Raw genomic sequence first — 18,968 nt, forward strand, 5'->3', positions numbered from 1 at the left:
TTTTATTCTCAATCTCCGGCTTGGGATCACTGCACATATAATTTACCAATAGGAGTAAATACTATCAAGTTAATTTAAATATTTTGTCTGACGTGCCTTGTCTCCGAGCCCTCGTCTACACAGACACTTATGTGTGCCAGTGGATCGCAAAGCTCTAAAAAATGTTCCAAATCATGAAGAGCACGGCTCGTACTCACATCATAATGGGAATCATTCGTCTTGATGAACGATAGGTCTGATTAGAGAGGCTATCAAGCTTGGAAAACTTTTTTCATATACCTTATTGGGAATTTCTGAGTTAAAAGGATTCTGGGATCTTTATCTCTCGGTCATAGTGCAGAGCAGTAACAAAGACCATCTCTTGCTCTGGTGGACTTGATGATCTGGTTGATCTAATGTTATGAATGGACACTGTGCAATGCCTCTTCTATCCTTTCGTGGTGCTGCAAGGAAATTTGTCTGGTCTCAGAAATGGCTGCAGACTTTACTTCTGAGACAAGACAACCCTTTTACATATTTGCGCTGATTGCTGAAGGACATGATAATATTCGGTCCTTCAGAATTCTCCAGAGCCCAAAACTAGGACCATGATACAGGTCAACAAAAGTAGCAAGCTCAAACATCTAGTCTGACGTTGACTTCCACTTGAAATTGGAGAGCTCCTTTCCCCATGTTCTTCATTGAGAGGATATCTTATTCTGGTGTCCACAAGATAGCAGCCAGTTTTGTTTAGTCTTCAGAACAATGTCAATGGAGGACCTCTACTGTGGTCAAGAAATATCACCACAGACTGAACTTACAAAAGCAAGGATGGCCCTATGGTATTCCATTGGTTTGATCATAGTTTATCTACTTGAACTCGCCATGTAGCGTGATCGCTCCTTACACTAGTAATATTTATAAAGAGTGTCCAAAATACCTAGAAAGTAAGCTGTAACATCATACATGAATGATCTTCCAAGTTACCTACCTAAAAAAGCTAAAAAAAAGTGTCAACAGAAATATTTGTTTATCCTGGTCTAAAAGTCTGATATTTGGGGCAATTACAGTGATCCTATGAACCTCTCCTTCATTGTAAAAAACGGAAACTCTCACATATAAATGTCCTTCTTGGGATTGGATTTAGTATCTGCATCCAAATGTGTTAACCATTTGCCTGTGTACACCAGGGGTACACACCATGGCCCCGATTCAACATTGAGGTTTCTCCAGTTTTGACACTTTTTAGTGTTTTTAGTTTGGCCTTTCCCCAAATATAAGACTTTCCTCGAAAATAAGGATTTTTAGAGTATTCTTGAAATATAAGCCCTACTCCAAAAATAAGCCCTAGTTACAGCCAGAACCAGTGTTTGGGGGTGTGAAGCAAACTGGTCAATTACCCAGGGTCCCCAATCTCTTGGAGGACCCAAGCATTTCTATTCCGAGGTTAAAACTGCTTATGAACCTTTGATAACATCACAGTCATGTTACCATGATGTCATCAAAGGTCTTTTAACTGCAGTAGTCTAGAGGAAGTAAAGAGGAGACAAGCTGGTATGCAGGGCTGGCATTATAGGAAGAAGGGGGCAATCTTGGAAATTTCTCAGGTCTCCCAATCTCTTAGGGACATCTAGCATTTCTATTCTGAGCATAAGGACCTTTAGTGACATCACGTTCATACGACCATAATGGCTCCAAAGGTCCTTTAACTGCAGTAGTCTAGAGGAACTGAAGAGAAGACAGGATGGCCTGTACCGTATGAGCAGTATGTATGTCTTCATGTGTATGTGCAGTGTGTGAACGATGACATGAATATATTTTATGTTGATTTTTTTGCTCAAGAATAAATGTGGATTGTTGTTCATGGGGAAAAAAAAATCTTAACCCATCTTTCGGAACAAAAAATAAAATAAGACCCTGTCTTATTTTTTGAGAAACTAGGTATTTACGTCTTCTTCTCTAATCGTTTTGCCCCACTTTTTAAGTTGTTTCTTTTTTCCCTTTTTTTTAAATTCTTCCTCACCAACTTTGCTTATCCTGATGTTTTAGACAAGATTCATTAAATGCGACTTTTACCAAATGTCTCATTTTCTTGGCATACCTCACTCTAATCCCTGCCTGGAGTAAGGCTTTTTTTTAAGGAGCACTCAATTTGTTGCACTTATATACAAACGTGCAACTTCTTACAATATTTTCAAGTTTTGACTGTTGAAAGTTGCAAAAAACAAAGCTAAAGAGCTTTTTTGATTTTGTGTCAAACTCATAAACCACGTGGGCCAATTTTGAAGAATTTGGCGCCGCAAATGTCAGCGAATACCACAAGGCAAAAAAAGAAAAGTGAGTTTAATAAAGCACAAATGATTAATCGGGGCCCATGTCTACATTTGGGGTCTCACACTGTCCTGATGCTCTACTTCTGTAGGTACAGCATCGCTTAGGTTGTGCCAGTGGCGTATCCAGGGGGGGGCAGCCGGGGCATGTGCCCCGGGCGCAGCCGACAGGGGGCACCAGCAGGCCGCCTGATGATGCGGCGGTCCAAGGAGGCTCCTCGTCGGCGGCATTCTGCCGCCCCCACACTGAGATACTCACCTACTCCTGGCGGCGCGGTCCCTGCAGGTCTCCTGTTCCCCAGCGCCCCAGCTTCTTCCTGTACTGGGCAGTAACGGTAACCGCTCAGTACAGGGAGAAGCTGCAGCGCCGCCCCGGGGAAGCAGGGACTGCACAGCACCAGGAGCAGGTGAGCATAACGGGGAGGGGAGAGCTGCGCGATATTCACCTGCTCCTCATTCTGGCGTCGCTCCGTCTTCAGCAGTGACGCTGAGGTCAGAGGGCGCGGTGACGTGGTTAGTGCGCGCCCTCTGCCTGAGTGTCAGTGCTGAAGATGCTGAAGATGGAGCGGCGACGGAATGAAGAGCAGGTGAATATTGAAAGTGCCGGGGGCCTGAGCGACGGAGAGGTGAGTATGTGATTTTTTTTTTAATCGCAGCAACAGCAAATGGGGTAAGTGTTTGTATGGAGCATCTTATGGGGCATAATCAACGTTTCTGCAGCATTATATGAGGCTAATATATTTATCAAGCATCTTATGGGGCATAATCAACGTTTCTGCAGCACTATATGGGGCAAATATATTTATGGAGCATCTTATGGGGCATAATCGACGTTTCTGCAGCATTATATGGGGCAAACATTTATGGACCATCTTATGGGGCCATAATTAACGTTTGTGGAGTACTATATGGGGCAAGTGTCTGTATGGAGCATCTTATGGGGCATAATCAACGTTTCTGCAGCACTATATGGGGCAAACATTTATGGAGCATCTTATGGGGCCATAATTAACGTTTGTGGAGTACTATATGGGGCAAGTGTCTGTATGGAGCATCTTATGGGGCAATAATCAAGGTTTGTGCAGCACTATATTGGATGCCATAAATGTATGAAACATAATACTTTATTGGTTAAAAAACATAACAAACCATGCTAGATGGAGACAATACAACAAATAAATAACAGGGCTAAGTAGTCACAAATGGCAATGGACAGGATGAGGGAGGATCCCAAAAGTGCAATCAAACCAATGTTTAACAGTGGATACACGAATAAATATCAGGGAAAAAAGTACCCATATCATTACCCACTACAGACAGCGGAGAACGACACTCATATACCATTAAAAACTCATAGGGGCTGCGTCCCTATATCTACTAATATATAGAGTCATGAATATTGACTGAAATAAGAACATGGGTACCGGCATAGTAATACTGTATCAGCGTGCACTGGCCACGCCGCCACAGCCCGCATACTCACAGAACCATGAATCTGGGCCCCCTGACGAAGGTGTTTGTGCCGAAACGCGCGTTGGGGCGTTGGACAGGCTCGTGGAGGATCTCTTTTTTGCGGTATGTAAGCCTCATTGCCATCTATCATTGCACTATTGACTCTGCTAGATTCATGGTTCTGTGAGTATGCGGGCTGTGGCGGCGTGGCCAGTGCACGCTGATACAGTATTACTATGCCGGTACCCATGTTCTTATTTCAGTCAATATTCATGACTCTATATATTAGTAGATATGGGGACGCAGCCCCTATGAGTTTTTAATGGTATATGAGTGTCGTTCTCCGCTGTCTGTAGTGGGTAATGATATGGGTACTTTTTCCCCTGATATTTATTCGTGTATCCACTGTTAAACATTGGTTTGATTGCACTTTTGGGATCCTCCCTCATCCTGTCCATTGCCATTTGTGACTACTTAGCCCTGTTATTTATTTGTTGTATTGTCTCCATCTAGCATGGTTTGTTATGTTTTTTAACCAATAAAGTATTATGTTTCATACATTTATGGCATCTTATGTCATCTATTTCGTTGTTATGTGTATTTGAAGTGATGATAGGATGCGACATAGTCCTGGTTGTGGTACAAGAAATATTCTATGACTAGTAGTGGTGTACCATGTGCCATAACACTATAATCGTATATATAGCACTATATTGGGCAAATATGTCTATGGAGGATCTTATGGGGCCATAATTAACCTTTATGCAGGATTATATGGGGCTCCTGATTCAATATGGATATTCAAAAACACTTAACCTACCGCTGTCTCAATTAATCTTATTTTTATTGGTGTCTATTTTAACATAATAGGGATTCAGGAATGTACCTTGGCTTGGTCATACAGTTTCAATAGAGTTAAGGTTCAAATGGGGGAGGTTGGGGGGGCAGGAAAGGCTAGATACACCTCTGGGTTGTGCTTTGATCTCATTTTCTGTTTACAGAGTACTTAAAAAAACCCTGTCTACACCTACAGTTTACCACTCAACATCCCTGAAAATGCAACATTTTTTTTACGTGAGTAGCCATAGCTAAATTTTTGACTGTACGATGAATATTTAGGTTCTGTTCACACTAGCACTATGGCTTCCATTATTGTAGAAGTCATGTAGGGCAGCATGGTGGCTCAGTGGTTAGCACTGTATGATGGCTCGGTGGTTAGCACTGTATGGTGATTCAGTGGTTAGCACTGTATGGATGCTCTGTGATTAGCACTGTATGGTGGCTCAGTTGTTAGCACTGTATGGTGGCTCGGTGGTTAGCACTGTATGGTGGTTTAGTGGTTAGCACTGTAGTGGTTAGCACTGTATGATGGCTCAGTGGTTAGCACTGTATGGTGGCTCGGTGGTTAGCACTGTATGGTGATTCAGTGGTTAGCACTGTATGGATGCTCTGTGATTAGCACTGTATGGTGGCTCTGTGATTAGCACTGTATGGTGGCTAAGTGGCTAGCACTGTATGATGGCTTAGTGGTTAGCACTGTTGCTTTGCAGCGCTGAAGTCCTGGGGTCAAATCCCACCAAGGACAACATCTGCAAGGAGTTTGTATGTTCTCCCCGTGCTTGCATGGGTTTCCTCCGGGTTCTCCGGTTTCCTCCCACACTCCAAAGACATACTGATAGGGAATGTGGATTGTGAGCCCCAATGGGGACAGTGATGATAATATGTGTAAAGTGCTGAGGAATTAATGGTGCTATATAGGTGCATAAAATAAATAAGTCATGATGTTCATGACGGATGCATTGTACCAGATCCCAGGGAATCCCATTGATATAGTGCATAATGCAGAAAATAGGCTGAAAAGTGAGTGGGGTTTGTTCAAATTTGCCTGAAATTTGTCATTCCTGTGATGTTTGTTTGCAAAAGCGTTTTATGTAGAATTTTTTTCTCATTTTTTTTTACACTTCAATTGGAAAAAAATAAGTATCGCTGGATTTTCTATTTCCAATGCAGGTGATAAGATCATTTTTATTGTTTTGATCTTGTATTAGATTTTATTGTCTTTAGGGCGGGAAGACAGAACTAGCTGCTGGCGAGAATGTGAGACTCGGCTCTAGATGCTATCAGCTGATGACAGTGATATCCACTCCACCCTGTTTATGGTGTTCTGCTCGTGATTGACAGGTCATGCGGGGAGTTGTCCAGCAGCACCAGTACTGCAGACCTTTATTCATTTGTTTAGTAATAGAAGGATTCTTTGTGCCGATTTAGTGAAGAATAGAGCATCTAAAGAATAGCAGTCAACCTTGATGTGATCCATCTCTCCCGCACCACGCTGGGTATGTCAAGTAGAAAAAAAATTCTCGTATTTAAAAAAATTCTCTGTCTTAGAAAAACCCATTCAGATACCCAATTTGGACAATTTTTAGAAGGAGCCTCCTTATTTAATATCCTCATATAATAGCCAAGTGGAAAGAAACTACAAAGAGCATCTCTCACTCTGGAGGACCTAGCATGTGCATTACTTGGGCAGCCTATTGTTTTCAGTGGAAACTTGTAATACCTTCTTTCCCCTGGGGTGGCACTGCAGGGAAATGTAACACTTGCTTCCATGTTTCTACAGAGATCCCTGCTGTTCAAAATAATCTAGTCGGCTTATTATTATTATATCTTTCTAATAAAAGGACATTGTCCTATGTAAATAAGCTTAATGAATAAATAATCATATAGAGAACCCCTTTGAAGGAATGTGTCACCAGTTTTATGCTACCCCATCTGAGAGCAGCATGACGTAGAGGTAGATATCCCGATTTCAGCGATGTGTTTTTACCGGGCTGCTTGTTGTAGTAGTTTTAATACAATCACCTTTTATCTGCTACAGATCTAGCAGTTCTCTGAATTCTGAGCTCTGTATAACTCCACCCACAACACTGGTTGGCTTCTTTATGTGCACACTGTGCATAGGCAGAAAACTGCCAATCAGTGGTGGGGGCGTGGCTGGACTACCTGGCAGCAGGCTTACTAGTCCTCTAGTAATAATCTCCTGCTGATAAAACAGGGATTTTATCAAACCTGCAACAAACAACCCAGTAAGTGACACATTACTGGAATCAGGGTGTCTGTCTCTACATTATACTGACAAAAACCTGGTGACAGATTCCATTTAAAGGGATTGTCTACTTCAAAATAATTTTGTTTAGATGTGTTCCTCCCATAAATATAAGGAACTTATTAATATACTTGTATTTACAAAGCTGCCTCGATTTCCAGGTATCAGCAATGGTCTCGAGTTGCGACATCTCCAGTTCTTATTTGTGCACTACACTAAATTGAGTTTTCTGAGTCGGCATATCATTAGTGCATTGTATGAAGGGGGCTAAGACAACCAACATTTCAGTCTATGCGTTGACTGTGATAGAGAAAGGGGCTGACTAATCTACAGAAGCGAGTAGTCAGTAAGTTCATTATATTTCTTTTATTTCTTTTAGAGGACAATCCTTTTAATTGCAAATGCATCATTCAAGCATGTAAAATCAACACAACAAAATGCCTTAATTGGATCTGTCACTAGATTTTCCAATACAAGTCGCATAGAGCAGTACAAATATCCCCTTGATGGGACTAGTGTACTTACTTTTAAAATCCTTATCAGAATGTCTCAAATGAAATTTAACATTCTATGAATCCAGCTTTTAATATTCGGCATAGGGACGTTTCCTAAAGGATTATTCAGCCATTCTGACAGATTTTCAAAGAAAGTATACCAGACACGTCAGGTCTTAAAGATCTATTTAATAATGTATGTAGTTTGTATTGTGAAATCTGGCGACAGATCCGCTGCAGTTATCAATTCCGTAATAAAGTGTTAATGATATATTCAGTCCCTTAACCTAACCTAAGTTACCGGTGCATAATAATATTCACCTCGACACAGTGTGCTAGGTAAAAATGGCACTCCTTGCCTGGCCGAGAAGTGGCCATTGGGTCATCAGGAATGATGTGTAAAGACACTGATCTTCCATCGTTGGTTCGAAAAGTGATTTTACGTAAAGGAGCCTTTACATAAGTCATTAGGCTAGGTGCACACGGTGTCCGTCCAGCTAGCCTACAATTTACGTCGGGAGCTTTTCCAGACCTACTGTATACTGTAACGTTCCCAGTTACCCCCATTTAACAAACGGAGGCTAAAAGTGTGTTTGACTGCATGCTATGTGTTTAACTGTATAGAAAAGCGATTTTCTATGTAGAGGTCCAGTGCTACAAAATGTATACCAGTGGGTCCTTATGGTGGTTGGATGTCTCGGCATCGATCCTGAATGGGTGCCACTCCAGTGACCTCCGGCGTGCGCGCTGATAAGGTTCTCTCCTCACTTCCTCCCTGCATAGTCATCGCCATGTACACATGGTTCCTAGCGATGACTATGCAGGGAGGAAGTGGGGAGAGCACCATTTTGGCGCACACTCCGGAGGTCACAGTGACTCGCCTGCGCAGAAGATCCCTGAGTGCACTGCCCACAGAAAGGAGGATGAGGTATGTATTTCTGAAAGAGTGCAGGGCACAGGCGCGGGATTCCGATGCCGTAACTGACGCTGATGGGAGGAGGGTAGTATTATAATGAGGACAGGAGGCAGGGATTTCTTACAGCACCGCATGCCCCGGACCCTGGAAGAAATCATTAATATAAGGAAATAAAATACGATTTCTCAGCTACAAGACCATTAATATGAGGCATACAGGTAGGACTGGTGTGACATTTCTATTAACTGTATGCCCATATTAATAGGTCTCATAAGTAGGGTTGAGCGAAACGGATCGGTCATTTTCAAAAGTCGCCGTGGGATCGGCCACACGGTCGGCGATTTTCGCGCCAAAGTCGCGTTTCGTATGACGCTTTCCCTGCCATTTTTTTCAGCCAATGAATGAGTGTGTGCAGCGTGATGACATGGGTACCGGCTCGCTTTGTGCGGCATCACAAGGGGTAAAAGCGCCATCTTAACGTTTGGGATATAGCGATTCCCACAGTGAAACACAAATTTTGCAGGGACGGAGGAGAGAGAGAGAGAGAGAGAGAGAGAGAAGAAAAAAAAAAAATCAATCCCCATTGACTTGCATTGGGTTTCGTGTTTCGGTCGGACCCCCGACTTTTCACAATAATCGGCCGATTTCACACGATCCGACTTTCGAGACAGTCGGGTTTCACAAAACCCGACTCGATCCTAAAAAAGCAAAAGTCGCTCAACCCTACTCATAAGTGTTGTGTGGTGTTCTTGTTGGAGATTTTGCTTTTGGTCCTACAAGCTTCAAATTAAACCCTGTATATCTCCTCCTAGACTCCTCCTCAAGGTGAGAACCACCACAATGCCTGAAAAAAAAACTGCATGTCATGTATAACACTGTCCACACACAGAACAGTGCAGTCACTGAGGACCGGCACAGAATGATCATGAGACCATGGGTCCTGCAATGCAAGAAAGACACCATCACAACTCTACAGTCATAATTATCATCAAAAGTCTTTGAAACAAAGAGAGGGTTAAACCAGGCAAAAAAAAGAACACTTCCAACTTTAAAGCAACAGTCTGAATTGAGTCCACACTTAGCCAGTGAGGGTCCGGAGGCCATTTCACACCTAATAATTGCCAGATTTTGAGTCTGCTTTGTGTCTGTGTCTTCCTTCATTTAGATGTCTGTTTTTCAGGAACAGAACATACACCCATTAGTCTACGTTTTTTACTTAATGGGTATAGAAATGGTGCAGAAAATCTACAACATCAAAAACTCGCCAAACGCTCATCATGGGAACGTAGCCTTGTCTATGGGGTGGCTCACATGTCTGGGGGGTTTTATGCAGATTTAGGGTCCTCAAAAAACTGAAAAGGAGATGTCCGATTTTGATCAGGGTTATGGATCAAATTTTTCCATTCAAATCAATGGGTCAGTGAAAAAAAATCGGACAATACATGTATGCCATTCCCATTTCTTTACCCATATCCCTAACCCTGCCCCACAAATAACTGATTACAGAGGGACTAGGGCTCAGGTTACATCTCATTTGCAGAACTGACTGTTTCTACATAAGATCTATGTGTACAGTAGATTCACGGAATATCATTTAACAACGTTCGTGCCACGTTCACGGTGAACAAAGTTGCCTACAGCTGTCTTCGTTGCGTGATGTATAGTCGCGTGTATGATATGCACATTATTTTTTATGTACGGTGTGCATATGATAGTTGCATATATGGAATAGCTTAACGACATATTTGTGGAATATGCACGATAACTGGTTGAATGTATGATACATGGTTGATAATTGCATGTTCAAAATGGCGCTATATGTGATCACGGTGTATACGGTATGTGATGACCATGCGTATACATAGTGTCTGTGCACATATTTATAATATTTCTTACAACCCTCTTTCTAGTAACTCATAATTCATTACTTCCACACAATCACTCAAGACACCTGGTATTTTCTGACATCACTCATCTGTAGATCTTCTTCCCCTATGTCTACGCCTATGGGTTATTTCCATAAAACCTTCACATCTACGAGCCTTCCAGTTATTTCTGTCTCTATACATTTCCTTCTTGTGTTCGCCTCTTCCCAGCCTCATCATCTGTCCCCTGTGCACATTATATTTACCACTTTAGGCTGGCAACCCAATTTCTCTGGTCCGAATGCAACCGACATGCCTCAGTCCAATATTTCCACTACATTCCAGTGCCTCCCACAACGTAAACACCTCTCTCGTCCTGAAATACATCTCTTTCATTCCAGACGCTCGCTCTCATTATCTCAACGACTTTACACTACATTGCTCATCTCTTCCTCTTCACAGCCAGACCAAGACTTTCTCGAGAAACCCAACTCTCTCCCCACCCCACCCCGACAGTATCTCCCATTCATTTGGGGAAGATATAACTAAAATATATAAAAAAGTCAATTCACTTACATTTGATGGACTTAAATGGCCATGACCCTACACAGAAGATCTTGTGTTCTCCAAGAAAAAACACGTACGGCTCACATGCTATTCTTACCTGTTTCTTCTGTTGGCCAAATCAATAAAATTTGAAAAGGTCTATAAAAATGACTAAAGTGACAACCACTATCTAGTTTTCTTATTTCACACTCTTTGATACCACCTAACATAAACACATTACAATATAATTCTTCTACCTAACTTTGTATAATGCCAAAACCACCATTGTGTCTTTAGTATAAAGTGTAGAAATTAGAGGTGACCATATCCTAACACAATATAACATAAAAGCAGATTAAAAACCGTATACTGATGCAGCCAACAAACGCATAAAGCCTTTTCCACTGGAACCTTTAGAAGAGCAAAGATACATCTTTACGACAGGTTACCCCATATATATAAATGCATAAGTCATAACCACAAACAGAGAGGAAGACTTTTTGAAAAACAGGTAGTTAAAAAAAATGTAATGTAATAGTAGGATCTCACAGAAGAACATAAAATCTTTTGCAACCACAAACCTAAAAGGGGGCATCTTACCATAAAGGAGGTATCTTACCATAAAGGTGGCATCTTACCATCAAGGAGGCATCTTACCATAAAAAATGTAATTAGACTACAATGCTGGTAAAAAACATTACGTAACTTCTCGCCAACCCATTGCTTCGTTGGTCTTGGAGAAGTTATCTCTAAAATTTGGATGACATGTTGGATTTAAGCTATGACTACTTTAAATATCTCCCTTGATTGAGGTCCTTTTGGTACCTTAGATGGCCCTCGACATTAATCTCATGGACACAAGAGATTTTGTAAGGCTGATGTGAGTTGACTTGCTTAGAAGGTAAGAGACAGTGGAGGTGTCTTATGCATAGCTCACATACCTTGTCAAGTTCATGTACCTCCTCACTGTTGGATAGTGTAACATTAAGAGGATCAATGAACTGTGGTGGATCTTTTCCCTTTTTACGTTCTTTTTTAGCTGCCAGGACCGGGAATATTGCAAGTTGTTGGCACAGTACCGTGGCCACCAGGAGCCATACCCAGCACCTCATTATGCTCGTTGAATATATCCTTCAAAGTTTACCAAGTTGAACTTGTGGAAAACACTAAGTACCTTCAAGAAGATGCTGAGAGGAATAAAACAAGTTGAAAGTGATCCTTCTGTGAAGATAAGCACTTGCCAAGACAAAAGAGGTCAAGATAAAGCATCAATCTACTTGACTCCACCAGGTCTTTTTACACATGACATGTAGGAGGGAGGGTGAAAGCAAATGTTCTCCCATCAATTTCTTCAAAAGTCCAAACAGTATAATTAAAACTCACTCGGCTATGAAGCCTTCAACATTAAAAAGATCAGGATGACATCTCAGCCCCCACATCTGAGCCCCATCAACTTAGACCTTCCTCGGTAATGATGATCAATGAGTGGACCCATTAGGTGGACAATAGGAAGCGGAAACTCTGTTGGTCGCTAGTCATCCTCATCTGTTACTGGAACTGGCCACATTCACAACTTGATGTCCTCTACTTGACTTGAAGCCACCTTTAGGATAAAATTCAGGGTCCGGTGAAGTGACCCTACCATCCACTTAAGGGAAGCCGGTTCTTCAGTTGAACATTAAGTCTTGAGACAGATAAAAGTTGTGTTCCTTTATGGATAAAACCTTATAACGTAGAGAAGTCAATATCAGGTCTTGATTTTCTGGTATTAGCCCTGTTAGAAAAAAAGTGCTCACAGAAAAAAAAAATCTGCACTGAAATAGTGAAGAAGAAGAAAAACGTCCTACGGCAATGTCTTCATGTGATTTCTCGGAGAATGTAGCTTTTTACTGAGAGTTCAGAATGACGGGATATTCCTTCTTTCTATGTCCCAGTCTTTTCTCAATTTCTCTTTTACTCTGTCTCTTCCCAACTGCAAATTGGCAGTTGTTCTCCGGGCTGCTCATTTCACCAAATATATCCTTCTTTCCTGTAGCTGCTACTTGAAGGAGAGGGAGGGAACTCACCCTGCTCATCTGTCAATCCTAGTTTTTTTTTTAACAGCCCTATTAAAGTAGAGCTGATAAGCAGTTCAGTCCTTCTCCACAGAGATGCTAATCACATTTTAATGACCTATAAAAACTTTTTTTTTTTAACCCCAGGGGAAAATACTGTTTGAGGAAATGAAAAAAAAAATGTAATAGTGAGAAAATGCTTCACATTAACCCTTAACATACTTATGTTGCAAACATACACGTGGAGGTTACTGACTTGCACTGGAGAAACCCAGTGGGGGCATTGCAAACTGTTTACTGCCAATGCATCATGGGCAGGGGTGGGCAATTCATTTTCCCAAGGGGCCACACGAGAGACTGTGACTGTTCGGGGCCGAACCAATAATCTGAAATAATTCTGCTCCCTATTAATATTAATATAATATTTCCAATTAATATTTTATATTAATATGAATTCTATCACTTAATATTGAGTAGAATTAGGTATGCTTAATGCATGAGCCTAGACACAGCCCCTTATATACTGTATGAGCCCCCTACATACAGTATGAGCCACCACACAGCCCCTTTATACAGTATGATCCTCCCATATACAGTATGAGCCCACATATAGCCCCTTATAAACAGTTTGACCCCCTACATAGCCTCTTATATACATTATTAGCCCTCATATAGCCCCGATACACAGTGTGAGTCCCCACATAGCCTCCTATTTACAGTATTAGCCCCCACGTAGCCCCAATATAGTGTCAGCTCACTATATGCAGTATAAGCTCCCATATAGCCCCTATATACAGTTTCAGCCCCCACATAACTTCTTATGTACATTATTAGCCCTCACATACCCCCAATACACAGTGTGAGTCCCCACATAACCTTCTATTTACAGTATTAGCCCTCACATAGCCCCCGATATAGTGTAAATTCCCTATATGCAGTATGAGCCCCATATAGCCCCTATATACAATATACAATACATAGCCCAAATGTACAGTGTGAGCGCCATACATACAGTATGAGCCCCCATATAGCCCCTAAATACAGTATGAGACCTCATGTAGCCCTGCTATATGCAGAAACACATTCCACATACATTTGCACATATGGTAAAAAAAAAGTACACATACTCACCTCGCTCCCGTTACCCTGGCGCTTTGGTTTGCTGTGTGCACCGAGGCTCCACACAGCAGACATGATGTAGTGACGCCATTGCGTCTACTGCCTCAGTTTCACATGCTAAATGATAGAGGAAATAGCCTGTGGCCCCTTCCACCACTATAATATTCTGTGCTGTCAGCAACCTGAGGATTCAGATTAGATGGTATCGACTAAACCATGCCGCCTACCTGTAGGCAGATCATCAAAAAAATGAACATGTGCATTTCTAAGTAAAGACGACGTACTGTTCAATGTTCAGACTTTTAACCACTTGAGGTTTGTAATAATGCCATGCGGTAAAATGAAGAAACTTGCCCATTCCTCTGCCATTTTCCGCTCGGAAGATGCTCTATACTTTATGATACAAATCAATGGGAAAGCTCAGAAGACGCTTGACTTCTTTTGAAGTGCATTATGCAATGGAGTGAAAAAAAAACAACAGTAAAGAATGCAGTAAAAAAGCGATAAGAAAACCCTCTACGCTGCTCCTTCACCTCATAAACCAGCATGCGTTTCGCATCTGCTTTTTCAGGGTCCCCATACACAGTAGACTACGATTGACTGAACCTGTTGATATTTGCAGGATTGGTTGAATCTCCCAGTCAGATGATATCAAGGGAGAAAAGGATCCGGTGGTTGGAATTTTTGGATTCAATTTTTCTAGGAGATAAGCCGCTGCCAGATGATTTTGGCAGCAGCTTTGTCATAGGGAACCCAGGAGTGATCGGCCAAGTAGAGCATTCCTGTGCATGGGGAAGTTTGGATAGATAGTAGTGATGAGCGAATGTGTAAAAGCGTGTTTAAACTTGCAAGAAAAATGGGTGTGCTAGCTTTATCGATGGTGGCACTGTGGGTTAATATCCAGCTGAGCTTCATCGCAGATTCCAGCTGATCGATGGTGATCGCAACAGTGGAAACATCTGCAAATAGCTTATTTTCACCGGAAATAAAATCTGTAAAATGAGGACAATCCCTTCAATCTTTGCTGAAAAATAACTCAATCCTTCCACTTTCTCGAAGCCCAAGATAGGGCAGGTGACGGACATTCTTCATAAAACATCTCCTTATCTATAGTCTCCCTAGCAGTAGAAGAAAAGAAATACAAATGGGGAGCCAGGAACTTCATTAGGCTGAGTTCAAACGTAGCAGAATTGCCGCGGAAATTTCCGCGGCAATTCTGCGCCTCCTGCCGCGGGTATATCGCATGCAGAATTTGCATGCATATACCCGCAGAAAACTAGCGTTTTGCAAGCATAATTAGCTTGCAGAGTGCTAGCGTTTTCCAAGCGATCTGTAGCATCGCTTGGAAAACTGTTTGACAGGTTGGTCACACTTGTCAAACATAGTGTTTGACAAGTGTGACCAACTTTTTACTATAGATGCAGCCAATGCAGCATCTATAGTAAAAGATAGAATGTTAAAAATAATAAAAAAAATTAAAAAAAAAGGTTATACTCACCTCAGCGGCTTCCGTTCCTAATGCTGTGTGTTCAGGACCTTCCATTGACGTAGCGGTCACGTGACCGCGGGTCATGTGACCGCGACGTCATCGCAGGTCCTTCACACACACCTCGGAAGCCGCTGAAGAAGGTCGGGCCGCCAGAGGGTGAGTATATCGCTATTTTCTATTTTAATTCTTTTTTTTTTTACCACTTATATGGTGCCCAGTCCGTGGAGGAGAGTCTCCTCTCCTCCACCCTGGGTACCAACCGCACATAATCTGCTTACTTCCCGCATGGTGTGCACAGCCCCGTGCGGGAAGTAAGCAGATTAATGCATTCCTATGTGTGCAGAATCGCCGCGATTCCGCAATTTTAATGAACATGCTGCGTTTTTTTCTGGATTGCGATTCTGCTCAGGAAAAAAATGCAGCATGTGCACAAAAAATGCGGATTGCAATCTGTTACATAGGATGCTTAATGTTAGCGTTTTTTTCACGGTTTTATAGCGTTTTTATAGCGAAAAACCGCGAAAAAAACGCAAAAAATCTGCTACGTGTGCACACAGCCTTACAGAAGTCAAGGTGTGAAACAATGGTGGGGGGGAATTTTCCTGATGGCTTCAGGCAGAAAACAATGGATTTTGGCAATATGACAAAGAAAACACAAGGCAGGATGGTTGCTGTATCATTAATTAGCTTACGGATAAATAATGCCTTTGTGCTGAAGTCAGAATCAACTATATGTGCAAACACCAGGCATTGATTTTTTACACTTTTCCAATGCTACCCACCCGCTAAGAAGCCCCATGAATAGGTCAATAGTGCAGAGTTAAGATAGGGTGACTATTTGGGTTGCAGACTGTCCTCCAGAGCTGACATTCTTTGCTTAACTGGGAACAGAAAATTGCTATGGAGAGGTACATTAAGTCACCGAGTCACCCAGCTGCATACAGTTCACATAGACTCTTCTCTGATCGTTTCCTCTGTCTACCCTGTCTATGGTAAAATCTGGAGAGCTCGGAGACCATTGCTCTAAGGATTTTGTGGCTTTGATTAGTATTCAGAAAAAAAGCAATATTCCAATGAATACACATCCCATTCTTCCTCCAAACGATCACTGTATCCTCCTCCTCCAAGGCCAAGGTTACCAACTTTTCAGTTAGCCATTAAAAGGTATCAACTACTGAGGACTCTCAAATCTTAATATTTTTCTATCTACTGGCTAACACGCTACCAAGATATACAGTATCTCTTTCCTGTATCTAGATGGTACTCTGTAAGGAACAATGTACTGAATATTATAAGATGACTCCAGAAAAACAATAGACGAGGATTCCAAAAACAATTCTGTGGTATCTTATAATAACTATCCCCAACCACAAACATTAAAGTATCACTTCTGTGCTCATAATGAAATGTATTATGGATGATTTACACCGCAATTTAGTCGTTTCAATACAAAGGAGAAAATATAATTTATATCCAAATGATACATGACATTCTCTGGCGGGTGTACTAATCCCATCCTATATTAAAAGGACAGTTGGCTGAATCCTCCAATGTCAGTGAGAATGGCCAGGGTCAGGCCTCCCGATTCTTCCTCAACAGAAGATGTTTGAGGAGAGAATTTCAATGGACAATCCTTTCATAGCCCTCTGGGGTCTGGCAGAAGCTTCTTCCTCTCTCCCCATTGGAAACATATGAATACCCAGCCAAAAGGTCTGCTCATGTATATGGTGGTGTCAGGAGAGATAGCCGAACTAAATACTGACAGTTAGCTCGTATCTATTGACAGCTTTAGTCTAGACAGTAGAGCTTATCAAATCTTTTGGAATTGGGATTTGCCAAATTTGAAGAATTTTTCCAAAAAAGCTTAGCTGTAACATACTCTTACCATCAAGATTGATGAAAAAACAGCTGCTGCATTTCCTGCCTCTACTTTTATACTGTCTATTATACTCCCTTCTGATTGTCTCTGCTATACTCTGTGCTGTGACAGCTGCAAAGCATTATGGGGAAGTGCCTGAGGCCATGTGATCCTTTTCTGCTGCATGACATCTTCCGCATTGAGCAAAGCAAATTGCAAATTGTTTGATCTTTCCTGGTTCAGTAAATTCCTAAAAATGCTCATCTCAACTAAATGGTCTAAAAATGCACCAAATTTATCACAGTAACTGATGCTAGAATCCAGCTTTGGGATGATAAATTGGGGGAAATCTTTGAAAACTTTTCAATGTTTTACCCCTCTTGGTTGTTGTTATTTGAGATTCTTTTTTGAGCCTAAAATTTGGAACAATTTGGTGAATATGGTGACATTTCTCGAGAGGATTTAAATCGGTTGTCCGGCCTTAGGCTACAAATCTATTGTCACTCTATGTGACTGTAGAATTGTGACTCCTCGAGAATACTCTGGTGTAGGCAGTCATGTGAGCACAAGTATGTGATGTTCATACTTACGGCCATAATCCAACTAGACTGTATCCGACCTTGTTCAATACACTTCCATTAAGCAAGATCGCGCATGTCTAGTTAGCAGGTGACCACATGTATGCAAATCAGATATTTGTGCTCACGTGCCCGCCACTCCTGGCATCGTAGAATCGTCACAGTGTGCAGTGCACATGATATGAGGATTCACAAGTCTGCAGTCACATAGAGTGACTGCAGACTTGTAGCGTAAGGCCAGACAACCCTTTTAATATGTATTATTCTACCTGTTGTAAATGCTGCTGTACAGAGATGTAACTAGAGGGACCCAAGGTCAGTTTTAAGATGTTGACTCCCCCACCCCACTCTCACAACTACTAATTTATCATTTAGATGCGCAGGCCCCTGTAGCTTTGTTTGGGTCTATAAACATATATGTTCCCCGTCTCTCAAGAAAGAAATGAATACGAAAATAAATAGAAAACACAGTCATACAGTGTTCAGATCCAATCCAAGGCCAAAACAACATCTTTGATGACATTTCCAGCATCCCCTACAAATGATGTATTATATCTATGCCTTTACTTTCTAATTATAGGCCAATATTAAAGCTGGACTACTAATTTTGCCTGCATAATTTATATATATATATATATATATATATATATATATACAGTATATACTAGATGGTGGCCCGATTCTAACGCATCGGGTATTCTAGAATATGCATGTCCACGTAGTATATTGCCCAGCCACGTAGTATATTGCCCAGTTACGTAGTATATTGCCCAGTGATGTAGTATATTGCCCAGTGACGTAGTATATTGCCCAGTGACGTAGTATATTGCCCAGCCACATAGTATATTGCCCAGTGACGTAGTATATTGCCCAGTGACGTAGTATATTGCCCAGTTACGTAGTATATTGCCCAGCCACGTAGTATATTGCCCAGTTACGTAGTATATTGCCCAGTGACGTAGTATATTGCCCAGCGACGTAGTATATTGCCCAGCTACGTAGTATATTGCCCAGTTACGTAGTATACAGCACAGAGCCACGTAGTATATTGCACAGTGACGTAGTATACAGCACAGAGCCACGTAGTATATTGCCCAGCCACGTAGTATATTGGCCAGTCACGTAGTATATTGCCCAGCTATGTAGTATATTGCCCAGCCATGTATGTCACAGGTTAAAAAA

The 18,968-nt window shown here is 41.6% G+C and overlaps 1 protein-coding gene across 1 annotated transcript in view; it reads right to left on the minus strand.

The window, feature by feature from the left end:
- C1QTNF12 (C1q and TNF related 12) overlaps positions 1-12,706 on the minus strand; it is a 56,896-nt gene extending 44,190 nt beyond the window's left edge. The window contains exon 1 of the mRNA XM_077250117.1: positions 11,630-12,706. Coding sequence (XP_077106232.1) covers positions 11,630-11,800 — 171 coding nt within the window. The 5' untranslated portion in view covers positions 11,801-12,706. The remainder of the gene's footprint in view (positions 1-11,629) is intronic.
- Positions 12,707-18,968: the final 6,262 nt, after the last annotated feature.

The sequence above is a fragment of the Ranitomeya variabilis genome, chromosome 4 (genome assembly GCF_051348905.1).
Source record: "Ranitomeya variabilis isolate aRanVar5 chromosome 4, aRanVar5.hap1, whole genome shotgun sequence".
Taxonomy (NCBI): Eukaryota; Metazoa; Chordata; class Amphibia; order Anura; family Dendrobatidae; genus Ranitomeya; species Ranitomeya variabilis.